This window comes from Mustelus asterias, chromosome 24, assembly GCF_964213995.1.
Source record: "Mustelus asterias chromosome 24, sMusAst1.hap1.1, whole genome shotgun sequence".
Lineage (NCBI taxonomy): Eukaryota > Metazoa > Chordata > Chondrichthyes > Carcharhiniformes > Triakidae > Mustelus > Mustelus asterias.
The window spans coordinates 41,257,065-41,282,630 of NC_135824.1; the positions used below are offsets into that span (position 1 = coordinate 41,257,065).

General features: G+C 47.8%; 1 protein-coding gene across 1 annotated transcript; it reads left to right on the forward strand.

Moving 5' to 3' along the window:
- Nucleotides 1-6,269: 6,269 nt before the first annotated feature.
- Nucleotides 6,270-22,738, forward strand: LOC144511495 (EEF1A lysine methyltransferase 3-like). Its single transcript, XM_078241881.1, has 3 exons — nucleotides 6,270-6,524; nucleotides 11,635-11,746; nucleotides 22,344-22,738. Exons 1-3 carry the CDS (start codon nucleotides 6,270-6,272, stop codon nucleotides 22,736-22,738), a joined length of 762 nt encoding a protein of 253 aa, XP_078098007.1.
- Nucleotides 22,739-25,566: the final 2,828 nt, after the last annotated feature.

Here is a 25,566-nt window from a genome sequence, read left to right on the forward strand (position 1 = left end):
AGTTTTTCACTCAGAGGGTGGTGGGTGAGTGGAATCGGCTGCCGTCAGTGGTGGTGGAGGTAAACTCGATAGGGTCTTTTAAGAGACTTCTGGATGAGTACATGGGACTTACATGGGCGGGCGGCACGGTAGCACAGTGGTTAGCACTGCTGCTTCACAGTTCCAGGGACCTGGGTTCGATTCCTGGCTTGGGTCACTGTCTGTGTGGAGTTTGCACATTCTCCTCGTGTCTGCGTGGGTTTCCTCCAGGTGCTCCGGTTTCCTCAGAATCAAGCGTGCCGGTGAACCTGACACTCCCACAGTCCAAGGGTTAGGTTGATTGGCCATGCTAAAAATTGCCCCTTAGTGTCCTGAGATGCGTAGGTTAGAGGGATTAGTGGGTAAAATATTTAGGGATATGGGGGTCGGGCCTGGGTGGGATTGTGGTCGGTGCAGACTCGATGGGCCGAATGGCCTCTTTCTGTACTGTTGGGATTCTATGATTCTATGATTAACAGGATTGAGGGTTATAGGTAAGCCTATATATAAGCCTAGGTAGGTAGGGACATGACCAGCGCAACTTGTGGGCCGAAGGGCCTGTTTGTGCTGTATTCTTTTCTATGTTTTTTGTCTAAATGTCTTCTACCCAAGAGAGGGCTCCACCCCCTGGGATGATTGCCCACACTCTGTCTCAAATGCGCTCCCAAGCCAGATGAGCCTCTTCTGCTGTGTTGCCCCGAAAGGGACAATAACGACAAATCGCCACATTGCCCATGGAAGACAGAGATGAGGAGAATCTTTTTCTCTTAGAGGGTTGTGAGCCTTTGGGACTCTCTTCCTCAAAAGCCGGTGAAAGCAGAGTCTTTGAATATTTTTTAAGCTCAGAGGTAGCTAGATTCTTGATGAGGCGGGGGGGTGAAAGGTTACTGGTGGTCGATAGGAATGTGGAATTGAGGTTACAATCAGATCAGCCATTATTGAATGGCAGAGCAGGCAAGAGGATACCAGTGGCCTACTCCTATCTGAATTCGAATGTTTGCATGCGTGTATGTTTATTCACAAATTGACATTGCAATATAGCTTTAGAATGAGAAAATTAATCATCTTAACCACATAATTCAGTTCGAGTGGCATTTTTGCCCAATAGTGGCATTGTATCTCTGTTAAACTACAAGAGAACTGGACATAAGGTGATAAAAAAGCCAGTTTGGCAATTTGGAAAGCATTTGGAAACTTAAGCCCTAATGTTGCCCTTAAGCCTGCTCCCCTTATATCATCCTGATGCGCGACAATCAAGCACGAGGTACAAGGCTTCAGTGATTGAAGGCTTTTATTGACAAACAATGGAACTATTTAAACACGAGTACACCATTCCAGACTGGAGGGGTCCCGCCTGAGCAGAGGGTCTTATACCTCTCCCAGGAGGCGGGGCCCGACCGGGATGTGCCATAACAGCATCCACCACAGGTATATTAATCCCACAGTGTAAACACCCTAGCCCAACAACAACATTATAACAACCCCACAGTGTCAACACCCTAACCCAACAGCAACATTAGAATAACCCCACAGTGGTAACCAACGATGGTTCACCACATTCACCCCTCCTTTGAAAACAAAGGCCGGCGGGGTGCGAAAACAGACTACATATATACAAAAAATCTACAAGTCCAGACGGTCTGGAGGACCGCACCGTCGCTGTGACCTCCTCAACACCGGTTGTGACACCGGAGCAGGTGCTTGCGGTGGCGTTCTCTCCAAAACAGCGTCCGGCTGTCCCCTCGAGGACTCACGGGCCGGTTGACCCTGGTGAAGCGGTGGTGCAGGGGATCCCGGTACCTTCTGTGGTGGCGCCGATCTCCGAGTCTTAGGCAAGCTGTACATGGGAGTATAACTGTTATGCACTGGTCCCGGTGCTGACCGCGCCACGTCCGGGGAAGAAATAAGCGATAGGGGATTCGTGACAGGGGGTATGGGAGCGACAGGAGTTGCTACGTCCCCTGCGGGCGCCAGGTCTCGGATCGAGACTGTGTCCTCAGGATATGCCACATAGGCATACTGAGGGTTGGCGTGGAGGAGGTGGACCGGTTCGACCAAGGGGTCGGACTTGCGGGCCCTTACATGTCGCCGCAGAAGGACGGGTCCTGGGTACGTCAACCAGGCTGGTAAAGATATCCCCGAGGACGACTTCCGAGGGAATGAGAACATCCTCTCGTGGGGAGTAGCATTGGTTGCCGTACACAGGAGGGAGCGAATGGAGTGAAGCGTATTTGGAAGGACCTCCTGCCAATGGGAGACTGGAAGGCCTTTGGACTTCAGCGCCAATAGGACAGCCTTCCAGACTGTAGCATTCTCTCTCTCCACCTGTCCATTGCCCCTCGGGTTGTAACTCGTGGTTCTACTAGAGGCAATCCCGTATGAGAGCAGGAATTGCCTCAAGTCGTTACTCATGAACGACGAGCCCCTGTCGCTATGTATATAGCAGGGGTACCCGAACAGGGTAAAAAGATCACGGAATGCCTTGATCACCGTGGCAGTCGACGTGTCTGCACAGGGGACAACAAACGGGAACCGGGAGTACTCATCTATGATGTTAAGAAAGTACACGTTCCGGTCTGTTGAGGGAAGGGGGCCCTTAAAATCCACACTCAGCCTCTCGAAGGGGCGTGTGGCCTTGACCAATTGTGCCCGGTCAGGTCGGTAAAAGTGCGGTTTGCATTCCGCGCAAATCCGACAGCTTCTTGTTACTGACCTGACATCCTCCACCGAGTAGGGCAGGTTGCGGGCTTTGATGAAGTGGTAGAGCCGAGTGACCCCAGGATGGCACAGATCATTATGGAGGGCGTTCAAGTGGTCCTCCTGCATGGTAGCGCATGTTCCGCGCGAGAGGGCATCCGAGGGCTCATTGAGTTTCCCTGGACGATACATAATATCGTAATTATAGGTGGAGAGCTCAATTCTCCACCGCAAGATCTTGTCATTCTTGATCTTGCCCCTCTGCGTATTATTGAACATAAACGCCACGGATCGCTGATCCGTGATCAGGGTGAACCGCTTCCCCGCCAGGTAATGGCGCCAGTGTCTGACGGCCTCCACAATGGCCTGGGCCTCCTTCTCCACCGCTGAATGCCGAATTTCGGGACCTTGAAGGGTGCGGGAAAAAAACGCGACGGGCCTGCCTGCCTGGTTTAGTGTGGCGGCCAGGGCGAAATCAGATGCATCACTTTCCACCTGAAAAGGTATGGATTCATCCACCGCGTGCATCGTGGCTTTCGCAATGTCGCTTTTCAAAGCCTTGAAGGCCAATTGGGCCTCTGGCGTGAGTGGAAAAGTCGTGGACTTGATGAGCGGACGGGCTTTGTCCGCGTAGTTGGGGACCCACTGCGCATAATAAGAGAAGAAGCCGAGGCATCTCCTCAGTGCTTTTGCGCTAGCGGGCAAGGGAAGTTCAGTAAGGGGGCGCATACGGTCTGGTTCAGGGCCAATGACCCCGTTTTCCACCACGTATCCCAGGATAGCTAACCTGCGCGTACGGAATACACACTTCTCCCTGTTATAGGTCAGATTCAGGCGAGACGCAGTGCGCAAAAAGTTCTGGAGGTTTGTGTCATGGTCCTGCTGGTCATGGCCGCAGATGGTGACATTATGCAGGTACGGGAAGGTAGCCCGCAACCCGTTCTGGTCCACCATTCGGTCCATAGCACGCTGGAAGACCGAGACCCCATTGGTGACACCAAATGGAACCCTAAGAAACTGATACAGACGACCACCCGCCTCAAAAGCCGTGTATTGTCGGTCCTCTGGGCGGATGGGGAGTTGGTGGTAGGCGGACTTAAGGTCTATGGTGGAGAACACCCGGTACTGCGCAATCTGATTGACCATATCAGATATGCGCGGGAGAGGATACGCATCCAGCTGCGTATAACGATTAATGGTCTGACTGTAGTCGATGACCATCCGGGGTTTGTTCCCGCTCTTAACCACCACGACCTGTGCTCTCCACGGACTAACGCTGGACTGTATGATCCCTTCTTTGAGGAGCCGCTGAACCTCAGATCTGATGAAGATCCGGTCTTCAGCGCTGTAACGCCTACTTTTAGTAGCGATGGGCTTGCAGCCTGGTACCAGATTCTTAAATAAAAAGGGTGTGGTGATCTTTAGTGTGGAAAGATTGCATGCGGGGCGCTTTGGACGATTTGGAGGCTGCGGCTGATTCCCTACTGCCAGCGAAGGGAGTGGCCCACCGTACTGTAGGATCACACTCTTCATGTTGACCATGAAGTTTAGTCTGAGGAGAATTGGCGCGCAAAGATGCGGCAACACAAGGAGCCTGTATCGCTCGTAAATTGTGCCCTGCACTTCCAGAGTTACCACACAACGTCCTTGGATCGGTACAGACCGGGACCGTGATGCCATAGAAATTGTCTGTTTGGCAGGTAGAACCCGGAGTCCACACCTCTTTGCAGTGTCAGGGTGAATAAAACTCTCAGTGCTCCCGCTGTCAAACAGACAATACACAGTACGACCATTTACCTTAATGTTCATCATTGAACAGTCAAGCCTGTGGTGCTTAGCCTGGTCCAGGGTGATCGATGCCACCGTTGGCCCTTGGACGTCACTGCAGGCAGCCGAGGTTGATGCTGAGGACCCCTGCTGGTCGCTCCTGGTCGTCGTCGACCAAGATGGCCGCCCCCATGAATCGCACATGGGTGAGGTTGCCAAGCGTAGCGACTCCTGGTGGTCATCCTCCTCCTCCGCCAGCCACAATGGCGTCGTCCTGGGCTCGCACGTGGTCGGACCTCGTGGGTACTGCGACGCCGATGGAGATGATCTCCGTTCTGGAGGGTCACAGGCTGCACTACCGTCCTTGGGCTTCGATCTGCAGACTTTCGCGTAGTGCCCCTTTTTACCGCATTGATTGCAGATCACTGTTTTAGCAGGACACTGTTGCCGTGGATGCTTGGCTCCTCCGCAAAAATAGCACCGCGGGCCGCCTGGGGCTGCCGCCGTCGTCGGGTCGATATGGGAGCGCGAGCCCGTGGGGCGAGGAGGGATTTGTGACTGCTCCTGCCACGTTGTCTCCACGTGGTCCTCTGGATACAGGGCCAAGCTTTTCGACGCCACCTCCAGCATTTCAGCCATCTCCATCGCTTGGGTCAGGTTGAGATTCCCTTTCTCCAACAGCTTGAGCCGGATGTACGAAGACCCTACCCCTGCCACAAACGCATCTCGGGCGAGGTCGTACCTGTACTGCTCAGCCGACACAGCTTTGCAGTCGCAGCCCCTGGCAAGCTGCAAGAGCTCATTGGCGTAGTCCTCCATGGTTTCGCCCGACTGCCGACGTCGTGTAGCGAGGAGGTAACGAGCGTGGATCTCGTTGGGAGGTCTCGTGTATCGCTTTTTCAAGAGCTCGAGGGCCCTCGGGTAAGTGGTGGCCGCACGAATCGCGAGGTAGACAGTGTCGCTTACCCTCGCATGGAGGACCTGGAGTCTGTCGTTATCCGTAGTAACTGCTGCAGAGGCTGCCAGGTAGTCCTCGAAACACTTCAGCCAGTGGTCGAAGGTGTTAGAGGCGCCGACCGCACGTGGATCCAGCGTCAGACGCTCTGGTTTTAGCATTTGCTCCATACTCTCTTTTCTGTCGAGAGTTTCGTGTTTGTCAATAAAATTGATGCGCGACAATCAAGCACGAGGTACAAGGCTTCAGTGATTGAAGGCTTTTATTGACAAACAATGGAACTATTTAAACACGAGTACACCATTCCAGACTGGAGGGGTCCCGCCTGAGCAGAGGGTCTTATACCTCTCCCAGGAGGCGGGGCCCGACTGGAATGTGCCACAACAGCATCCACCACAGGTATATTAATCCCACAGTGTAAACACCCTAACCCAACAACAACATTATAACAACCCCACAGTGTCAACACCCTAACCCAACAGCAACATTAGAATAACCCCACAGTGGTAACCAACGATGGTTCACCACACATCCCACATCTGAAATTACTCACACTCTGTGAAATTACTCTTCAGAGGCCGGGTGTTCCTTCACCAGATTCCCTTTATTTACAAACTATTCCACATCTAGAGTGCTTCAGATACAAAGTCAGAATCAAGCATGCCAGTGAACCTGACACTCCCATATTTATATACAGGTGAGGCTCCCTGACTCGCCAGGCCATTATGATCTCAGTCATGGAGCTCATACTCCAAGAGGCCAACTCTCATTGGCCTCATTGAAGTCCCTCCCACCCCCCAGGTGTGAGGAACCTTGGCAGTTCGCACAGCCCATGGATCTCTTGAGCATTGAGTCTGGATCCTCCAACTCGGCATCTGACATGGGAGGAGTGTGTCCAACAGGTGCCCGTCTCTTACGACGCGTGCGCCGCAGTTCTAGTTCACCCCCTTCCTTGCGTGGCAGAGGAGTAGCCGTGGCTTTGCCTGCAGTGTCTATTTTGGACTCCGAGATTCTAACTATGAGCGACAGAGAGGTGGGGCTGGCCAGTCTGGGAGAACTCTCCTCGGTCCTCAGCCTGCTGGGCATAGTTGGTTCCAGGACAAACTGTGATTTTGTGGCCGGCACCTGATCCAGATGTTTTTTTCAGGATGGCCTCACCCATGCATATTCAGTAGGATACAGGCCCCATCCTACACCCAACCATTCCAGGTAACATATGGGACCGTTTACGTAATTCTTTACCCAACCTTTTTCTCCAGCCTCCAATTGCCTCTCCCGGCTGCTATTGTCATGGCCTCTGCATTGGACTTCTTGTTGCTTTTCCCCTTCCTCCCGCCACCATCCACACGCCGCCCCCCCCCCCCCCCCCCGCCGCCCCCACCCCCCTTCCCACACCTCCCCCCCAGGTTTGGGAATAACAAACTTCATCTGGTGTAGAGTTGTCTGCCCATGAGCAATCCTGCGGGTGCTATTCCTGGAGTGACATGGTGGGGGGCTTGTTCTATAATCGAATAACCAATGGGAGAGCTTTGTGTCTATAAATACTGCCAGTTGTTCTTTAAAGCAGCTTTTAAAGTCTGGACTGTTTGACGCTGGTTGGTACGGTGCCGTCCTGATATGTCAAATCCCATTCAACTTCATAAACCGGGTGAACTCTTGGCTGGCGAAAGCTGGTCCATTGTCAGCGACCAGCAGCTCCGGGATCCCACATGTTGAAAAGAAGGTGCAAAGTTTCTTTAGCGTTATTGTTGTGGTCGTCGAATGCATCCTATGGCTTTCCATCCAATTGGGCACCCACTATGACCAAGAAAATCAAGCCCATGAATGGGCCTGCATAATCCACATGCAGCCGAGTCCATGGTCTACCTGCCCATTCCCAAGGTGTAGGAGAGCTGCTGGTGACAACATCTTGGCGTTCCAGGCAGCACCCTTGAGCACTGCTATGTCCGTTTTCATTCTGGGCTACCAAACATAGCTTCTGGCCAGTATCTTCATTGTGGACACTCCTGGGTAGTGATTTAGTTCAGCCAGTATGGCACGGTGACCCGGACTCAGAACAATCACTCACGCTCCCCCATAGCAGTATTCCCTCTTCTACCCTGAGCTGCTCTCTTCTCCAATAAGGGCGGAACTGGAGCTGTACTGGCCTTTCCATTTCCCCTGTCAGTACTAAGTGTTTAACTTTTGTGAGGACAGAGTCTTTTTGCGTCAAAAGACCGATATTATATGCGGCCACTGTGAAGGTATCCAGAAAATTCATGGTCATTACCATCTCTTCCACTTGGGGTACCATTGGTGGGGTGTCTGCAAAAGGTTGCCTACTTAAGGCATCTGCATTTGCCACTTGGCCTCCCGGCCAGTGCAGGTGTGCCAAATTTCCTGAGCCTCCTGAGAAAGTAGAGTCATTGGTGGGCTTTCTTAACGACAGTGTTGGCATGGAGGGACAAGGACAGGTTGTTGGTGATCTGGACACATAAAAACTTGAAGCTTTTGACAATTTCTACTTCGTCCCCATTGATGTAGACAGAGGCATGTTCTCCTTTACGCTTCCTAACGTTGATGACTATCTCCTTCATTTTGTTGACATTGAGGGAGAGATTATTCTTGCCGCACCAGTTCACCAGATTCTCTATCTCATTCCTGTAATCTGTCTTGTCATTGTTTGAGATCTGACCCACTACAGTGGTGTTACGACAAACTTGAAAATGAAGTTGGAGGGGAATTTAGCCACACAGATATAGGTGTATAAGGAGTATTGTAAGGGGCTAAGGATGCAGCCCCACGATCCCTGTGATCCAGACATTTATTATGAAAATTTCTGTTAATATTTTTAAATTCCAGATCTTTATTCTTTCAGACCATGCTTCTTTTGGTTGTCATTTCTTTCCCCATGATCAGCTTGTGATCCAGTGACCGGGGCTAATGGTCTGAGGGAAATGGGTCCACATTCCACCACCGCAGCTGGTGGAATTTAAATCCAATTAATAAATCTGGAATTGAAAACTAGCCTCAGTGATGGTGACCACTAAACCAATGTCGAGTGTGGGAAAAACCCATCTGGTTCACTAATGTCCTTTGGGGAAGGAAATCTGCCATCCTTATCCGGTCTGGCCTGCATGTGAATCCAGAACGACAGCAATGTGGGTGACTCTTAACTGCCCTCTGAAATGGCTGAGTGAGACACTCGGATCAAGGGCAGTTAGGGATGGGTACCAAATGTTGGCATTACCAGCATTCTATGAAAGAATAAAGACTCTTGTTTTATTCTTCCTGTACTCTCACCAATTTAGTTCCAGTGTATTCCACTCGTGATACCCCACACTGTTTTAGTATTATCCAAGGAATCATGTAATCAATTTAATGTAATCTGAGCACCATGAGACACATTCTTTGGAATGGTTTAATGGGTCCCAACGCGATTTGGATTGACAAAGTTTTCTTGCACCAAATACTTGGTTTGAACATTCTATAACACCATGTTTGTTGAACACAACAACTTTGCCACTTATACTGGGATTATACCTGCAATAGGTCCTCGGAGGTGAAAGTCCCATCATCAGAATTCCATTATTTACAAGATCCTACCATACTCCACTGAGTGCTCACTGTGTGCTGCCTACATCAGGAGTGCAGAGAGACTGACGCTCCTGTTTAAATACAGGACACGGGGCTCTCCGACTGGGCCATCAATTAGCTTTCAATCAGGGACATCTTTTGTTGTCCAACCAAACAAAAAAAATCGAATTAACTCAGGGACAACTGAAAAAGGGCAGCTCCCTAAAAGGAGGGGAACCGCTGGAAACAAAAGGCAAAGCAGAAAGAAAACTTAAAACATCAAATTAAGATGTGATTAAGGGGGTCAATAATACACCCCTGTCCCTGCGGTGCCCAGCGGGCACGGAAGGCATCAGTGGTGCCCTCGGAACACCATATGCTCCCTCTCCAGGGACACCCGGACATGAACATATAGCCGCGGTAGAGCGGCAGACAGTCGGGTTGGATGACCCCCTGGATCGCCCGCTGCCTGGACCGGGAGATGGAATGCCTCGCCAGGCCCAGGAACAGGTTCACGAGGAGCTCCTCTTCCTTCCCCGCCCCTCTCCGCACCGGGTGCCCGTAGATCAGGAGCGTGGGGCTGAAGTGTCAACAAAACATCAAAAGAAGGTGTTTTAGAAAACTGAAAAGGTTGTACAGCCTACAACACATAGCGTAGACATGGTCCACGGACTCCACAAGGTTGCAAAAAGGGGCACACTTGGGACCCTGTGAACCGGTACAATCTACGGTTGTACGGTACTGCTGCGTGCAGCACCCTCCACCCCAGGTCCCCAAGATAGTGGGGGGAGATCTCTCCGTAGAGGGACTTCCACTGGGGACCTCTGCCACCCGGTGGCAACAAGGCCCGCCAAGGTGTATCCGGGCGACAGGCGAGGACGCGATAGTGGAAGGTGTGCAGCAGCAGCCCGTTCAGGAAATGCCTCCATGCAGTAGAAAAGGGCACTGGGGGCATTTCCATGAGGCGGCTCATGCTGTGAGGGTACCTGACCCGGGAGGGGGGGGTCGAGGTTTGGGGCCAATGTAAAATTCCATCCGAGCAGGGGAACGCTCAGGCGGAATCCCACCGCACGCCTGTGCCGCCTCGAGACTGCGTGTGCCCTCAGGTCTGAGCACAACCATCCTAAGGTCTTGGATGGCTTTGGCTGCGTGCTGGACGGCCACCCCTACGCGCTCAGCCAGCACATGGGGGCTCATCCAGCCCACTCCTCCGCCATCCAGCCTGTCCCCGATCCTGGTCACCCCGGCGGCCACAGCCCCCCTCTCAACCAGCCACCTGAAGTTATACGGCTGGAGGAACGGATTCCTGAGCAGTGGCTCTCGCTACTCCTGACGCTGCGTCGCGAGGCGACCGTGTTCCAGACAGTGAGGAGGTTCTGGTAAAAGACGGGCAACTCCTGCAAGGAGGTCGGAAGGTGCCCCAGATTTATATGCAGCAGCTGCACGTCGTAATTCAGGCCATGCAACTGGCGGGAGAAATCCGTCGCCAGGGCACACCATCGTGGAGAAGGCTCGACGTAAAGGTATCTCTGCAGGGTCTGGAGGCGGAAGGTTGCCACCTGTGTGTGAAGGCACACGAGACCCTGACCGCCCTCCGCAAGCGGGAGATGCAGAACCTCGGCAGGGACCCAGTGCAGTCGGTTGTCCCAGAAGAACTGAACAAAGGTTCTCTGGATGTTTGTGACAAAGCCAGGGGGAGGGGTCAAAGGGACCAGCTGGTATCACAACATGGAGGCGAGCAGCTGGTTTATGACGATAACTCGCGCCCTGTAGGACAGCACTCGGAGCAGTCCTGTCCAGTGACTCAGGCGGGCGGAGACTTTGGTCTCCAGCTCCTGCCAGTTCGCCGGCCAGGACTCTGTTTCAGTCAGGGATTCCTTTTGTTTATTACAAATACGTTATTACAAAACAATTACAAATATTCAAAGAATAAATATGAAAGATGCATCACCAATGGCTAACACCATCCATTTATCAATAACCTACAATTACTACCTTCTATTTAGGAACGGTTCATTGTTGGTTATAGTTTTCCAGGGCATTGTCCTTGGTTTCAATCAGGGACTTCATACGCAAGCAGGCCAACCTCAATTGCCTGATTAAAGGCATCACAATACCCTTCCATCTACAATGCTTCGATGGCTGTATGGTGTTTAAAATGTTGTGTTTCTGTTCCCTGTGAAACTATTTAGAACATAGAACATAGAAAAGCTGCAGCACAAACAGGCCCTTCGGCCCACAAGTTGCGCCGAACAATTTCCTTACCTTCTAGGCTCATCTATAACCCTCTATCTTACTAACCTCCATGAACCTATCCAAAAGTCTCTTAAAAGACTCAATCGAATCCGCTTCCACCACCACTACCGGCAGCCGATTCCACGCACCCACCACCCTCTGAGTGAAAAACTTACCCCTAACATCTCCTCAATACCTACTCCCCAGCACCCTAAACCTGTGGCCTCTCGTGACAACCACTTCAGCCCTGGGTAAAAGCCTCTGAGAATCCACTCTATCAATACCCCTCAACATCTTATACACTGGATGAGCACCCTCTCTTGCAGTGGGTCCTGACTTTCAGAAATGTCATTAAATGTTTAAGGTGAACTAATTAATTCCAATGTTAATTCAACATTTTGTTTCAGGCCAAAGTTCTCTGCCGCTACTTTGAACAGGAACAGATGGATTTTACTGGGAAGAAGGTGATTGAATTGGGGGCAGGAACTGGGCTGGTGGGGATTCTTGCCATCCTGCTGGGTAAGTGAAGAAAACGTCAAGAGACAACACTCTGTAGGTGTGAGGAGAGTAAAATGTGGTAAGGTCACTATGCACAATGACAAGACCTTGGGCTGAGTATTTCTGAAATAAAAAGAGACAAGTTGTCGAAGCTTTTCATCTTGCACTCATCACGGCAAAAGTGCAAGAGTAGGAGAACAGCAATTAATACTGCATGTGAAGAGAGAGCTGATTGGTTGGGACACTCCCCTCATGAAGTATAAATTGTTGTTCCCTTTCCAATTGGTATTCTTGTAAATCTGAACAGCAATACCTTAAAGAAAAACATCTTTGCCTATTGAGCCAAGAATTAATTCTGTATAAACTTACCCTGGCACATTCAGTGTAATATTTTAAAAAGAGCTTGAATCTTTTGAATCTAATCAATAACACAAGCAAATGGATTAAAAACAGGAGTTGGCCATTTGGCCCCTCAATCATGCATTGTTAGCAAAATACCCACACTCTTAAATTCCAGTCACCTTGCAATAAACATCAAGAGAAGTGGGAAAAATATAAATATCCAGGGAATGTATAAGATCATAAGAAATAGAGTGATTCAGCTTCTTGAGTCTGCTCAGCCATTTACCAAGATCATGTCTGACCAAGTGAGGCCACTTTCTTGTCTTTCTCCCATGTTCTCTTAAACCCTCCTCTGCCGAACAAAAATCTGTCTGACTCAGTCTTGAATATATTCAATGATCCAGCCCCACTGCTCTCTGGGCGAGAAAATTCCTAAGATCGATAACCCTGTAAGAGAAAGAGACTAGACCTTACATCTGTCTTAAATGGGAGGTTTTAAATTCATCCAAGAGGGGAAACATCCTCAGACAAGCTCACTTGGAATCATATGTTTTAATAAGTTCATTCCTCTTTCTTCAAAATTCCAATGGGTGTAGACCCAACCTGCTCAACCTTTCCTCAAAGGACAACCCCTTCATCCCAGAAAAAAGCCTAGTGAATCTTTGCTGTAAATATATCCCTCTGTGAGGAGACCAGCATTGTACACAGCACTCTAGGGATGGTCCCATCAATGTCTTGTACATTTAGAGCAACACACCCATTCTGTTATGCTCTTTTCCCTTGCAATGGACATTCCATTTGCCTTCCTAATAACTTGCTGTACCTGCATGCTAACTTTCTTGTGATTCATGTGCAAGGACACCCAGATCCTTCTGTACTACAGAATTCTGCAGCCTCTCTCCATTTAAATAACATTCTTCACTTGCATTCTTCCCACCAAAGAGGACAACCTCAAATTTTCCCACATTGTATGTTAGGAATGGGTTAACAGACTTTCCTGTTAAGTCCTAATTTGATGTCAATTATCCAGTGATATATAAAGGGGCTTCAGGCGGCACTTGGGGTCGATGGAGAATTGTATGTGGAGTTGGATCAAAGAAATAAAGGTAGTTTATGAAGAAGCAGAACTTGTGTCTCCTTTACTAAACTGCAACCTTAGAGGCTCAAACAGTGGTAGCAGAGGATGGTTGTTGGTTCCAAGGGCTGCAAGTTACGACTCTTTCAAATAAAAAAAAGGGAGAAGAATTCTAATCCACTACGGAGTGAGTAGATGACAACAAAATGGCTGAACCTAGAGTGAAAGTGTCAGGATATGACTATTCACCATTATTTTCAGAAACTGAACCTTATGACCAATGGAGAAGCAAAGTCTTCATGTGGATGACGGTAACCGCTTTGAGTAAAAGAAAGCAAGGAATGGCCTTGGCTCTTTCTTTACCACAAAGAAGTAAAGTTAGTCAAAGTATTTTCTGAATTGGAGTCGGAACATTTGGACTCGGAGGCAGGTCTGGATAATTTATTAACCTTTATGGATAAGATTTCTCAGGATGACTGATTAACTGCGTGTGAAGCCTGGTCAGATTTTGATACTTTTCGGAAATCGGAGGATATTTCTATTGAAGAATATGTGATGGAATCTAACAGACTATATATAAGGCTACAAAAACACTGGCTGGAACTTCCACAGTCCCTGTTGGCATTTAAGTTACTGGAGTGTGCTAAAGTGACCAATCTGGATAGGCTCCTGGTTTTAACAGGAGTTAAATTTGCAGACAAAGATACCTTTATATGACCAAATGTTAGAGGCCTTAAAAAATTCTTGGGGAAACATTCTCTACCCGCAGCTTTTATGCCACAAATGGGTCAATCAGTGATAAAACAGACGATAGCACATACACTGTCCACAGGATGGAGAGATCGTACAGGCACAAGCCGGCTACAGGAATATGGCAGACGATCAGGACCCAGAAATTACAAGGACAGAAACCCCTTTAGTGTCTATAACAGGAGGAGGGCGGCACGGTAGCACAGTGGTTAGCACTGCTGCTTCACAGCTCCAGGGACCTGGGTTCGATTCCCGGCTTGGGTCACTGTCTGTGTGGAGTTTGCACATTCTCCTCGTGTCTGCGTGGGTTTCCTCCGGGTGCTCCGGTTTCCTCCCACAGTCCAAAGATGTGCAGGTTAGATTGATTGGCCATGCTAAAATTGCCCATAGTGTCCTGGGATGTGTAGGTTAGAGGGATTAGTGGGTAAATATGTAGGGATATGGGGGTAGGGCCTGGGTGGGATTGTCGTTGGTGCAGACTCGATGGGCCGAATGGCCTCTTTCTGTACTGTAGGGTTTCTATGATTCTTTCTATGAGGAGGAGGGATATGGAGAGGGGTAGCAGAAAAATGAACACCAGAAATACCCAGGGTATGAATAATCGGTGTTTTCGGTGTAACTCTAAATTTTATTATGCTTTCGTAACGGTCTAATAGAGTGTTTGAAGCTACACATAGAAATCATAGAAACCCTACAGTGCAGAAGGAGGCCATTCGGCCCATCGAGTCTGCACCGACCACAATCCCACCCAGGCCCTACCCCCACATATTTACCCGCTAATCCCTCTAACCTACGCATCCCAGGACTCTAAGGGGCAATTTTTAACCTGGCCAATCAACCTAACCCGCACATCTTTGGAATGTGGGAGGAAACCGGAGCACCCGGAGGAAACCCACGCAGACACGAGGAGAATGTGCAAACTCCACACAGACAGTGACCCGAGCCGGGAATCGAACCTGGGACCCTGGAGCTGTGAAGCAGCAATGCTAACTACTGTGCTACCGTGCCGCCCCCTGACATGACATGGAAGAACCGGAAGAGGAAAGAGATAGTGAACAGAAAGAAGGCATTGTCTTCTTAACGAGAAGCTTTACTCCTGTAATGAAGGTTTTGGTTGCAGACTCCTTTAATTGTGCTGTATTGGACAGTGGCTGCACATCTACCATGTGTGGAATTGACTGCTTAAAATGTTACCTTGAAAATTGGAACAAGGTTAAGGAACTTGAAAGTTCCACAAGTTTCAGGTTTGGGGATGATAATACCCTGAAATCACTGAAAAGAGTGGTGAGCTCTTACAATATTGCCAGAGTGAATGATTTCACTAGCACAGATGTTGTGTCGAGTGAGCTACCTTTGCTTCTGAGTCGACCATCGATGAAGAAAGCACACATGAAACCGGATATGGAAAATGATAAGGCAACAATTTTTGGAAAAACGGTGGACTTACAATTTACACAGTCGGTACACTGTTGTATTCCATTAATGAACAATATTTTTTTGAGTAAAGTGGTTAAGGAAGTGTTGTTAGCAGCTGGAAATGGGACTTTAGCTGATAAAAAGCTCATTGTGCTGAAGCTGCATCGTCAATTTGCAAATCCATCTCCTCGGAAGCTGCAAATTTCATTAAAGGATGCATGTATAAGAGATGAGGACTATACTAAGATGAGAGAACAGGTCAGTGATCGGTGTGAGGTTTATAGGAAGTACAGGACACCATCACGACCAATAGTAACTCTACCTTTGACCAGGGATTTTGATGACGTTGTGGCCCATGGACCTTAACATCTGGGATAAAACAAACAATATATTCATTTTGCACCTTGTAGATTTAGCGACCAGATTTATTCAATCAACTGTTGTCCGTAGGAAAGAGAGTAATCCTGGATCAGATCCTGGAAAAATGGATCGGGAAAGGGATTAGGGCCAGCGGCAAATTTCCTCACAGACAACGGAGGGGAATTTGCTAACGATGTGTTTAGGGATATGTGTGAAAACATGAATATCGTAGTCATGGATACGGCTGCGGAAAGCCCATTTAGTAATGGGGTGTGTGAGAGAAACCATGTGGTAATACAGGAGATGCTCCAGAAAATTTTGGCAGGCGGCAAGTTAAATTCAGCCTTAGCTTGGGCAGTACATGCAAAGAGTTAATTGCAGATGGTCAGGGGCTATAGTCCGTATCAATTAGCATTTGGTAGAAATCCTAAAATTCTGTCCTTTCTGAATGACCAGCCTCCAGCTTGGGGAGGGACTACAATTCGCTCTGCCTTTGCTGAGCATTTAAATCTATTGCATGTAAGTAGATGAACATTTTTGGAAGCAGAAGTCTCTGAAAGAATTCACAGAGCTTTAAGGCACAAGGTTAAACACCGCTTTTCAGCAAGGAGACATAGTATACTATAAGAGAGACAATGCTAATGAATGGAAAGGTCCAGGAAGGTTATAGGCATAGATGGCAAAACAATTGTTTTGCAACATGGAAATCAGACTATTAGGGTACGTTCATCAAGGACAATGGGGTACAGATTACAAACTTGCAAATTTAGTAAGAGTAGACGAACATTATGAGAAACCAGGCCATCTGATAGTCCTTTGTTACAGAATTATGAGGACCAGTTAACTGACAGAGATAGGGTACCTGCAGAGGAACACAATACTTCTGATGAACTAGAACAGGCCATTTTCCCGAAAAGACAACTGCCAAAAGTTGGCACAGAAGTGATATACTTACCTGAAGGATCCAGTCAATGGAAGGATGCACCTGTCATGAGTAGAGCAGGGAAGGCCACTGGAAAGTATAAACACTGGTTGAATGTACATAGTTCAGGGGAGGCCGTCAGGACCATGGATTGGGAACACAAAGTTCAAAAATGGAGGGCACAGAAACATAGCGCCAGTTCAGACAGTAAGTCCGACAGTGAACATGATCACAGGAAGAGATCGAGAACTATTGAAAGAACATCTCAAAACAGGAGGCAAAGATCAAGCAGCAGCAGTACATAATGAGATATCAGGCAGGATAGGGGGTGTAGCTTGACAAGGTCTCGGAATATGGGTAAGACTACAAATGCTACTAGGAGTGAGAAGCCCACACGCTTGGGACGTTTTGGTGGCCTCCAATAAATTAGGTGAAAAAGTTATAAAAGATGCCAAACAGCAAGCACTGCATAACTGGAGTGAACTTGGGGCATACATGGAGGTACCAGAGAGGGGATAAAGAGCTCCACCTCACAGATGGATTTGTACAGAAAAGATGCTTCCTGACGGAACTTATAAGGCAAAGGCCAGATTTGTGGCGAGGAGATTCGAAGAAAGCTGAGAAGACCAGGATTTAAGGGTGGATTCACCTGCAGCGGGAAAGGTTATTTTAAAGATCTTCTTGGCTCTGTTAGCTACAAAGGCACGGGAATGAAAATCTATTGATATAAAAGCTGTCTTTTTGCAGGGGATCAGCTTCAGAGAGACATCTTTCTCCGTCCTTCTAAAGAGGCAGCTAACACAAAGAGGGTACTATCCCAATATTAACAGAAATTCTGGGGTTAGGGAATTTGGGTAAAATACCCATTGAGTGTTACATTGACAATAAATCCCTGTGGGAAAATGTGCACTCCAGAAAATGTGTAAATGAGAAAAGGTTTTAGATCGACACAGCCAGCTTAAAGCAGATGCTGGACACAGGGGAAATATCAAAAATTAAATGGGTGGATAGTAGTTATCAGTTATCCAATTGTTTTACTAAGAGAGGGGCTTGTTCAAAGAAACTTTTGGACATTATTAAGGAAAGGATTATCTTTCTGTGAATGTATGGGGTTTTTTATGTATTAAGAAAGAGAAAGGGGAAATAGAGAGTGCTTTGTGTTTTCTGTTTTCATCAAAATACCTTTTATTCTCCAAGGAAGGGGAGATTGTTTGGAATGGGTTAACAGACCTTCCTGTTAAGTCCTAATTTGATGCTAATTATCCAATAGAAGTCACTGATATATAAAGGGGTTTCAGGTGGCACTGGGGGTTGGTGGAGAATTGTATGTGCAGTTGGATCAGAGAAATAAAGGTAGTTTATGAAGAAGCAGAACTTGTGTCTTTTTTACTGAACTACAACCTTAGAGGCTGAAACATTATACTCCAAATGCCAAATCTTTATCGACTCACTGAACCTTCCCATATCCCTCCACAGACTCCTTGCACACCCTCGATGTACCTTTTCTGCAGTGATAGTGATTGTTTTAAGTTCCTCCTTTCCTTTTGCCGATTGATTTTCACCGATCATTGGGATATTTACCGTGTCTTCTGCTATGAAGCCAAATAACAAATAATTGTGCAAAGCCTCTGCCATGTCCATGACTTCCGTAACTTATTCTATCCTCTAAGGGGCCACAGCACAGTTTAGCTAATCTTTTCCATTTTAGATAATGGTAGAATCCTGCTCTATCTGTGGTTTTTACATTTCTTATCGCTTATTCTCATTTCTCCCTCTTTAATTTTCTATTCATCCTTTTTGATTTCTTACATTTTATGCATTTTCTGGCCTTCTGCTAATCTTCACAATAGTGTACATCTATTTTCAATTTGATACCAAGCTTAACTTCCTTGGTGAACCATAGATGGTGAATCTCTCATTCTCAGTAGAATGTGTCTCTGTTACAAGTCCTTTAATTCTACAACTGATATACCTTCTAATATATTTACCCATTCCCATTTAGCTAACTATGTCTTCATAACCTTCTAATTACATTATTTAAGGTTAAGGCGTGAGTTTCAGACCAAATTTCCCACCACCAAACTGAATGTGAAGTTCTATCACATTATGATCACTCTTGCCGAGAGGATATCATACTTTGGACAGGATTTTGTGGCCCCTGCCATATGGTTTCTTGGAAGTCAACAGTGATTTGAATGGTTTGTCGTATTCACCGCAGATATACTCAAAACCACAGCACCATAAAACACCGCTCTATAAGATCATTAATGAATCCATCTCACTGCACATTAGGGGATCTAAAATAGCTTGCTTCCTGGTTTGTTCCAGAAAGTATTGCTCAAAAAATCTGTAATACTTTCGATGAACTCATCTTCTGGACTAATTTTGCCATCTTGATTCATTCTTTGTGTACCTGATAGAGCGGAATGAGACAGAAATTATTAAAACACAAATGGGGAGATCTTACGGCTGGTCAGACTGGTCGATGGGCGGGATGAATGAGTCAGAGTGCACGTGAGGTGGAAAATCGGCCTCGTGTCTGGTTTCTCACCTTTTATGATCTTACCGGGCCCGGATTTCTGACAAGATCAGCCTCACGCCCAGGAAGGGATCGAGGCTAATTTTAATATTTAAATAAATGTTAATGCTGATTTAAATATTATAAGTGAGCCCAGATCACAATTGTCTGGGCTCACTTGCCATAGCAGCCATGCCAGTGAAAGCCCTCACAGGTGAGGATCACATATTGTCCCCATCAATGGGACTTGATGTGGTGGCCTCACTGGTAGGATCAAGGCCATTGAGGCCCCCACGAGGTTGGCAGCAAAGAGGGGGCAATGCCCCCACTGCCAGCCTGGCACCACGGAAGTGCCAGTTTGGCACTTTAGCACTGCCAGTCTGACACTGCCCACTGGGCACCGGGCAGTGTCAAGCGGGTGAGGCCTGAGGGGGGCAGAACCTAAAGGGAGGGGGCAAGGCCTAAGGGGCAGTGGGACAGGGGGAGCTGCACTCTCTGCAACCGGCAATCGGCCAGGTCAGTAATCGACCGGGTCTGGTGGGGCAATTGGCTGGGTGGGAAGTGATCGACTGGGAGGGCAATTGACCGAGCTGTGTGTGGGGGGGCGGGGGGGGGTGGTCTGTGGTCAACCAATGACCAGGCCAAATCGGCTGGCGGTGAGGGGGAGGAGGGGGTGGTTCACTAGGGTTGTCAGTGATATCTGGTGGTGGGGTAACTGACAGATATCTCTGTTATGTTGCATAGAATGAAGAGATCTGCGCGTGCGCATTTTCACTCCCTGGTGTGAGCAGCTGGCTTTCCAGCGAGCTTAGGCCCCAGCCTCTCCTCCTACTGGCAGGAATCAGATTGTGCATCATTTTTCACCATAAGATTTAATTTGTGACTTTGCAAAAAAAACGGATCTGAACCTCTTCTGTTTTCTTGCTCATTCCACACTGAGAATTGTTTTGGTAAGATTGCCCCAAAAATGACTGATAGGATCAGACAAATAGTCATGGGCCAATCTCAGTGTCAGCCCAGGCTTAGCTGTTTAAGAAAATACAGTAAGAACTCTCACAACACCAGATTGAAGTTCAACAGGTTTCTTTGGAATCACAAGCTTTCAGAGTGCTACTCCTTCATAAGGTGAGTGGAGGTAGGTTCACAAACACGACATATATAGGCAAAGACACAATTGCAAGATAATTACAGATTGGAATGGTTGGAATTTACAGGTAATCAAGTCTTTACAGATACTAACAGTGTGCGTGGAGAGAGGGATAATCACAGGTTAAAAGGGTGTGAATTGTTTCAAGCCAGGTCAGGTAGTAGGATTTTGCAAACCCAGGAAGTATGGTGGAGGTTACAAGTCGTGTGACATGAACCCAAGATCCTGGTTGAGGCTGTCCTTGTGCATGTGGAACTTGGCTCTCAGTTTCTGCTCGGCGATTCTGCGTTGTCATGTGTCTTGAAGGCTGTCTTGGAGAACGCTTACCCAAAGACTGGAGGCTGAATGCCCCTGACTGCTGAAGTGCTCCCCGACTGGAAGGGAATACTCCTGCCTGGCGATTGTTGCAGGGTGTCCGGTCATCCGTTGTCATAGCATCTGCATGGACTCGCCAATGCACCATGCCTCGGGACATCCTTTCCTGCAGCGTATGAGATAGACAACGTTGGCCCAGTCGCATGAGTCTGTACCGTGTACCTGGTGGGTGGTGTTCACACGTGTGATGGTGGTATCCATGTCGATGATCCGGCACGTCTTGCAGAGGTTGCTGTGGCAGGGTTGTGTGGAGTCGTGGTCACTGTTCTCCTGAAGGCTGGGTGGTTTGCTGCGGACAATGGTCTGTTTGAGGTTGCAAGTAGTGGGGGTGTGGGGATGGTCTTGGCGAGATGTTCATCGTCATCGATGACATGTTGAAGGCTTCGAAGAAGATGTCGTAGTTTCTCCGCTCCAGGGAAGTACTGGACAATGAAGGATACTCTGTCGGTCGTGTCTCGTGTTTGTCTTCTGAAGAGGTTGGTGCGGTTTTTCGCTGTGGCGCGTCGGAACTGTCGATCGATGAATTGAGCATCATATCTCGTTCCTTCAGCGTCTTTAGGTGTCTGTTGCGTTCCTTCTTGTCTGAGCAGATCCTCTGTACCATGCCTCAGGACATCCTTCCCTGCAGCTTATGAGGTAGGCAACATTGGCTGAGTCGCATGAGTATGAACCAGAAAATCCAGCCACAGAACCTTGTAGCAATCCCTGCCAATCAACTTTGACATTAGTTCTAGTCATTAACTATTCTATACCAGCACCAATCTGTCAAGAACCAATGGCAGTTATAGCTGAAATTGTGGTTGTTTAATTAATCCAAGTGTGGGTGCACTGAGTACCTTCCTAATCTTATATTTCCTTATAGCAGGAAGCAGGACATGGAAGTAGCAAGTGATGTAAGGAGAATGGGAATGTAGGAAGGAGGGGCTTATATAGGAGTATATGTTTTGAAACAAAATCACGCAGGACGTTGAATTCAGCAAGATCCAACCATGGATAGAAGCATCGAGTGGCATCGTATCAGTCCAATGAAATCAAGTCAGGTTGGAATGGAAAGAGAAAGATTTCAGTTTAGTGATAAAATGAAGATTGCCAATCAGGTGACAGGCTTTTTAAAGAAGTCCAACTCACGGCATGCTGGCGCGGTGACACAGTGGTTAGCTCTGCTGCCTCACAGCACCAGGGACCCGGGTTAGATTCTCGGCTTGGGTCACAGTCTATGTGGAGTTTGCACATTCTCCCTGTGTCTGCGTGGGTTTCCTCCGGGTGCTCCAGTTTCCTCCCACAGTCTGAAAGCTGTGCGGGTTAGTTGGATTGGCCGTGCTAAATTGCCCCTTGGTGTCAGTGGGACTAGCTCAGGTGAATACACTAGTGACTCACCTGAGGAAGGAGCAGCGCTCTGAAAACTCGTGATTCCAAATAAACCAGTTGGACTTTAACCTGGCGTGTGAGGCTTCTTACGATGTGATCACCTTTTCTTTCTTCCAAAAAATTCCATCACGAGTTATTGAAAACAGGTCAATAAATGTCGCCCAATGAATAAGGCGATCGAATGCTCTGCCCAGTACTCAGTGCCAAACCACTGCAAAAGTGCGTCATTCGCTGTGTTCATCTGCCTTGTCCAGGATTTCTCTGTCCACATTTATCATTTACAGGACTGTCACAGAAAAGCAATAAATGGAAATAAGTTGTTCCTCTCTAACATTCCTCCGGCAGGTGGTGATGTAACTTTGACTGACCAACCGAATGTTGTGATTCAATTACAGTACAACGTCAGCAAAAACATCCCCGAGGTCGGCATCAAGCGTGCAAAAGTGTCTGCTTTACTGTGGGGCAAAGACCACAAACAGTTCCCCACAGACTATGACTTCATCTTTGGTTCAGATATCATCTACAGGCCATCAGAATTCCACTCGCTGATAACGACCCTGCTCTACCTGAGCAAACAAAGTACCACCATTTACTTCTGCTCGAAGATGCGCAAACACATGGGAGTCATCGATTTCTACGAGAAGGTTCTTCCAACTCATTTTGATTCCACAATTGTTCACAGTGTCCCAGAACAAGAAATCAATTTGTACAAAATTACCAGGAAAGAGCCTGTCACATAACGGGTTAATGCTGCAGAGAATGTCAGAGGTCACATCAATGAAATATACAAGATCCAGATGGGCTTAACATCCCAGACTTGGATAGTTGAATGGTGCACAGAGTGAGATTTTTTTATTTCGCCCTATTCCTGGATCTAACTTTAACCCCGACACTGATGCACTGTCCCCGTCTTTATTGGTATCATTGTATTCTGAAAAGACTAACTGGATGATGAGGCAACCTGACAGTCATCTTAATTCACCTTACCTCGAGCTCAATTCTAACCGTGCAGAGCGCAACTCAGAAATGATGGATTTACCCTGTCCAATCATTCCTCTCCTATTGCGTTCTCCTGTGTGATGATTACAGAAACAGAGGGCAGAATGGTGCGGCCTTGCCGCGGTGGAGGGCGGGCCTGGAAAATATGGTGAGCTGTTTAATATTCCATTGTCTGCAGCGGGACCGGAAAATCCCAGCAGTGGGAGGAGTTGTAAAACTCTGCCCACAATCTTGTTTGAATTAAGCGGGATGCGGCAGTGTTGACAGACCATGCTGCCCGACTTAACTAAAACTCCCTACCCTTCCAGGGACCATATCCCTCTATTCCCATCCTATTCATGTATTTGTCAAGACGCCCCTTAAAAGTCACTACCGTATCCGCTTCCACTGCCTCCCCCAGCAACGAGTTCCAGGCACCCACTACTCTCTGTGTAAAAAATCTACCTCATACATCTCCTTTAAACCTTGCCCCTCGCACCTTAAACCTATGCCCCCTAATAATTGACTCTTCCACCCTGGGAAAAAGCTTCTTACTACCCATTCTGTCCATGTCTCTCATAATCTTGTAGACTTCTATCAGATCACCCCTCAACCTCCGTCGTTCCAGTGAGAACAAATCTACCTATCTTTGCCTTAAAAACATTCAATGAGGTAACTTCAACTGCTTCACTGGGCAGGGAATTCCACAAATTCACAACCTTTTGGGTGAAGGAGTTTCTCCTCAACTCAGTCCTAAATCTGCTTCCCCTTATTTTGAGGCCATGCCTCCGAGTTCTAGTTTCACCTGTCAGTGGAAACAACTTCCCTGCTTCTATTTTATCTATCCCCTTCATAATCTCATATGTTTCTATAAGATCTCCCCTCATTCTACTGAATTCCAGTGAGTATAGCCCCAGTCTACTCAGTTTCTCCTCATAAGCCAACACTCTCAACTCCGGAATCAACCTAGTGAATCTGCTCTGCACCCCCTCCAGTGCCAGTATATCCTTTCGCAAGTAAGGAGACCAAAACTGTACACAGTACTCAAGGTGTGGCCTCACCAGCACCTTATTCAGCTGCAACATAACATCTCTGTTTTTAAACTCCACCCCTCCAGCAATGAAGGACAAAATTCCATTTGCCTTCTTAATTTCCTGCTGCACCTCCAAACCAATTTTTGCGATTCATGCACAAGGACACTCAGGTCCCTCTGCACAGCAGCATGCTGCAATTTTTTTACCATTTGAATAATAGTCCATTTTGCTGTTATTCCTACCAAATGGATGACCTCACATTGACCAACATTGTACTCCATCTGCCAGACCCTCGACCACTCACTTAAATACAATGAAGAGCTGTAGCTGCAGTCCACAAGCTGGACAGTGGGGTTAGACTGGCTGCCCCTTTTTGTGACTGCCATTTACTGATGAGCCAAATGACTTCCACCTGGGCTGCAGATTTTCTGGGGTCTCTTAGCTTTCTGTGGGCCCTGGCTCAGTCTGAGCAGGGTACAAGCTGCACACTTCCAACTGATCTGGTTAATTTTCTCTCTGCTCACCTCCAATTGGAACCCTGCTCCCAGCAAGTGAAAGAAGGTAAACTGAGTCATTGGCTGGAGTTTTCTGGCCAATCTCACGTCACTGCTGCTGCAGTGAATTTGGCGCTCAGCGAAATCTCCGTTCACTGCAGCGAGACTGGGGAATCTGTCCCATTGTTACACCTCATAGAAGATAGCAGAATCCTACGTTGCAGACGGAGACCATTGGGCACATCGAGTCTGCACCAACCACAATCCCACCCAGGCCTTACCCCCATAACTCCAAGCATTTACCCTAGCTAGCCCCCCTGACACTAAAGTGCAATTTAGCACGGCCAATCCACTTAACCCGCACATCTTTGGACTGTGGGAGGAAACCGGAGCATCCGGAGGAAACCCACGCAGACACAGGGAGAACGTGCAGACTCCGCACAGACAGTGACCCAAGCCGGGAATCGAACCCGGGTCCCAGGCACTGTGAGGCAGCTGTGCTAACCACTGTGCTCCCTGGAACCTGTATGGCTGAATTCAAATAGAGGGCATGTGTTAACACCTTAGCACCTTTGGCAGTGTGGCCCCTTTAACGTAATGAGACATCTAGGTGTCCTTCACAAAAGCACAGTAAAATAGTGTTGGCAACCGACTAATGAATGTGAGAATAGCAAAGCTGTCTAGTTCAAGAGGTCCAAAGATTTGCAGGTTAGGTGCGTTGGCCGGGGATAGGGTGAGATGGGGCAGTGGGTCTGGGTAAAGATGCTCTTTTGGATAGTTGGTGCAGACTCGATGGGCCAAATGGCCTCCTTCTGCACTGTAGGGATTCTATGATTCTATGGGGTAGATCTTAAAGAGCTTGTTAATCGAGGTTCAAAAGTCTAGTACCTTTAAAACATGTGCTACATGGCTGAATTTCAAGACCAACATTAGATAAATGATAAATTCCCAGACATCCACTTCTATGTCTTAAGATTAAAAGGCTTCTAGTCATTGGACAAGATGCTATCCCAAAGGAAAATGTACCCATTATTAAACCTCACAGCGCCAGGGACCCGGGTT

Coding starts and splice junctions, on each gene's coding strand:
- LOC144511495 (XM_078241881.1), top strand. CDS start 6,270: ATGGATCTCTTGAGCATTGAGTCTGGATCCTCCAACTCGGCATCTGAC. Junction 6,525..11,634: donor TCCTCAGCCTGCTGGGCATA/GTTGGTTCCAGG, acceptor ATTTTGTTTCAG/GCCAAAGTTCTCTGCCGCTA. Junction 11,747..22,343: donor GATTCTTGCCATCCTGCTGG/GTAAGTGAAGAA, acceptor TTCCTCCGGCAG/GTGGTGATGTAACTTTGACT.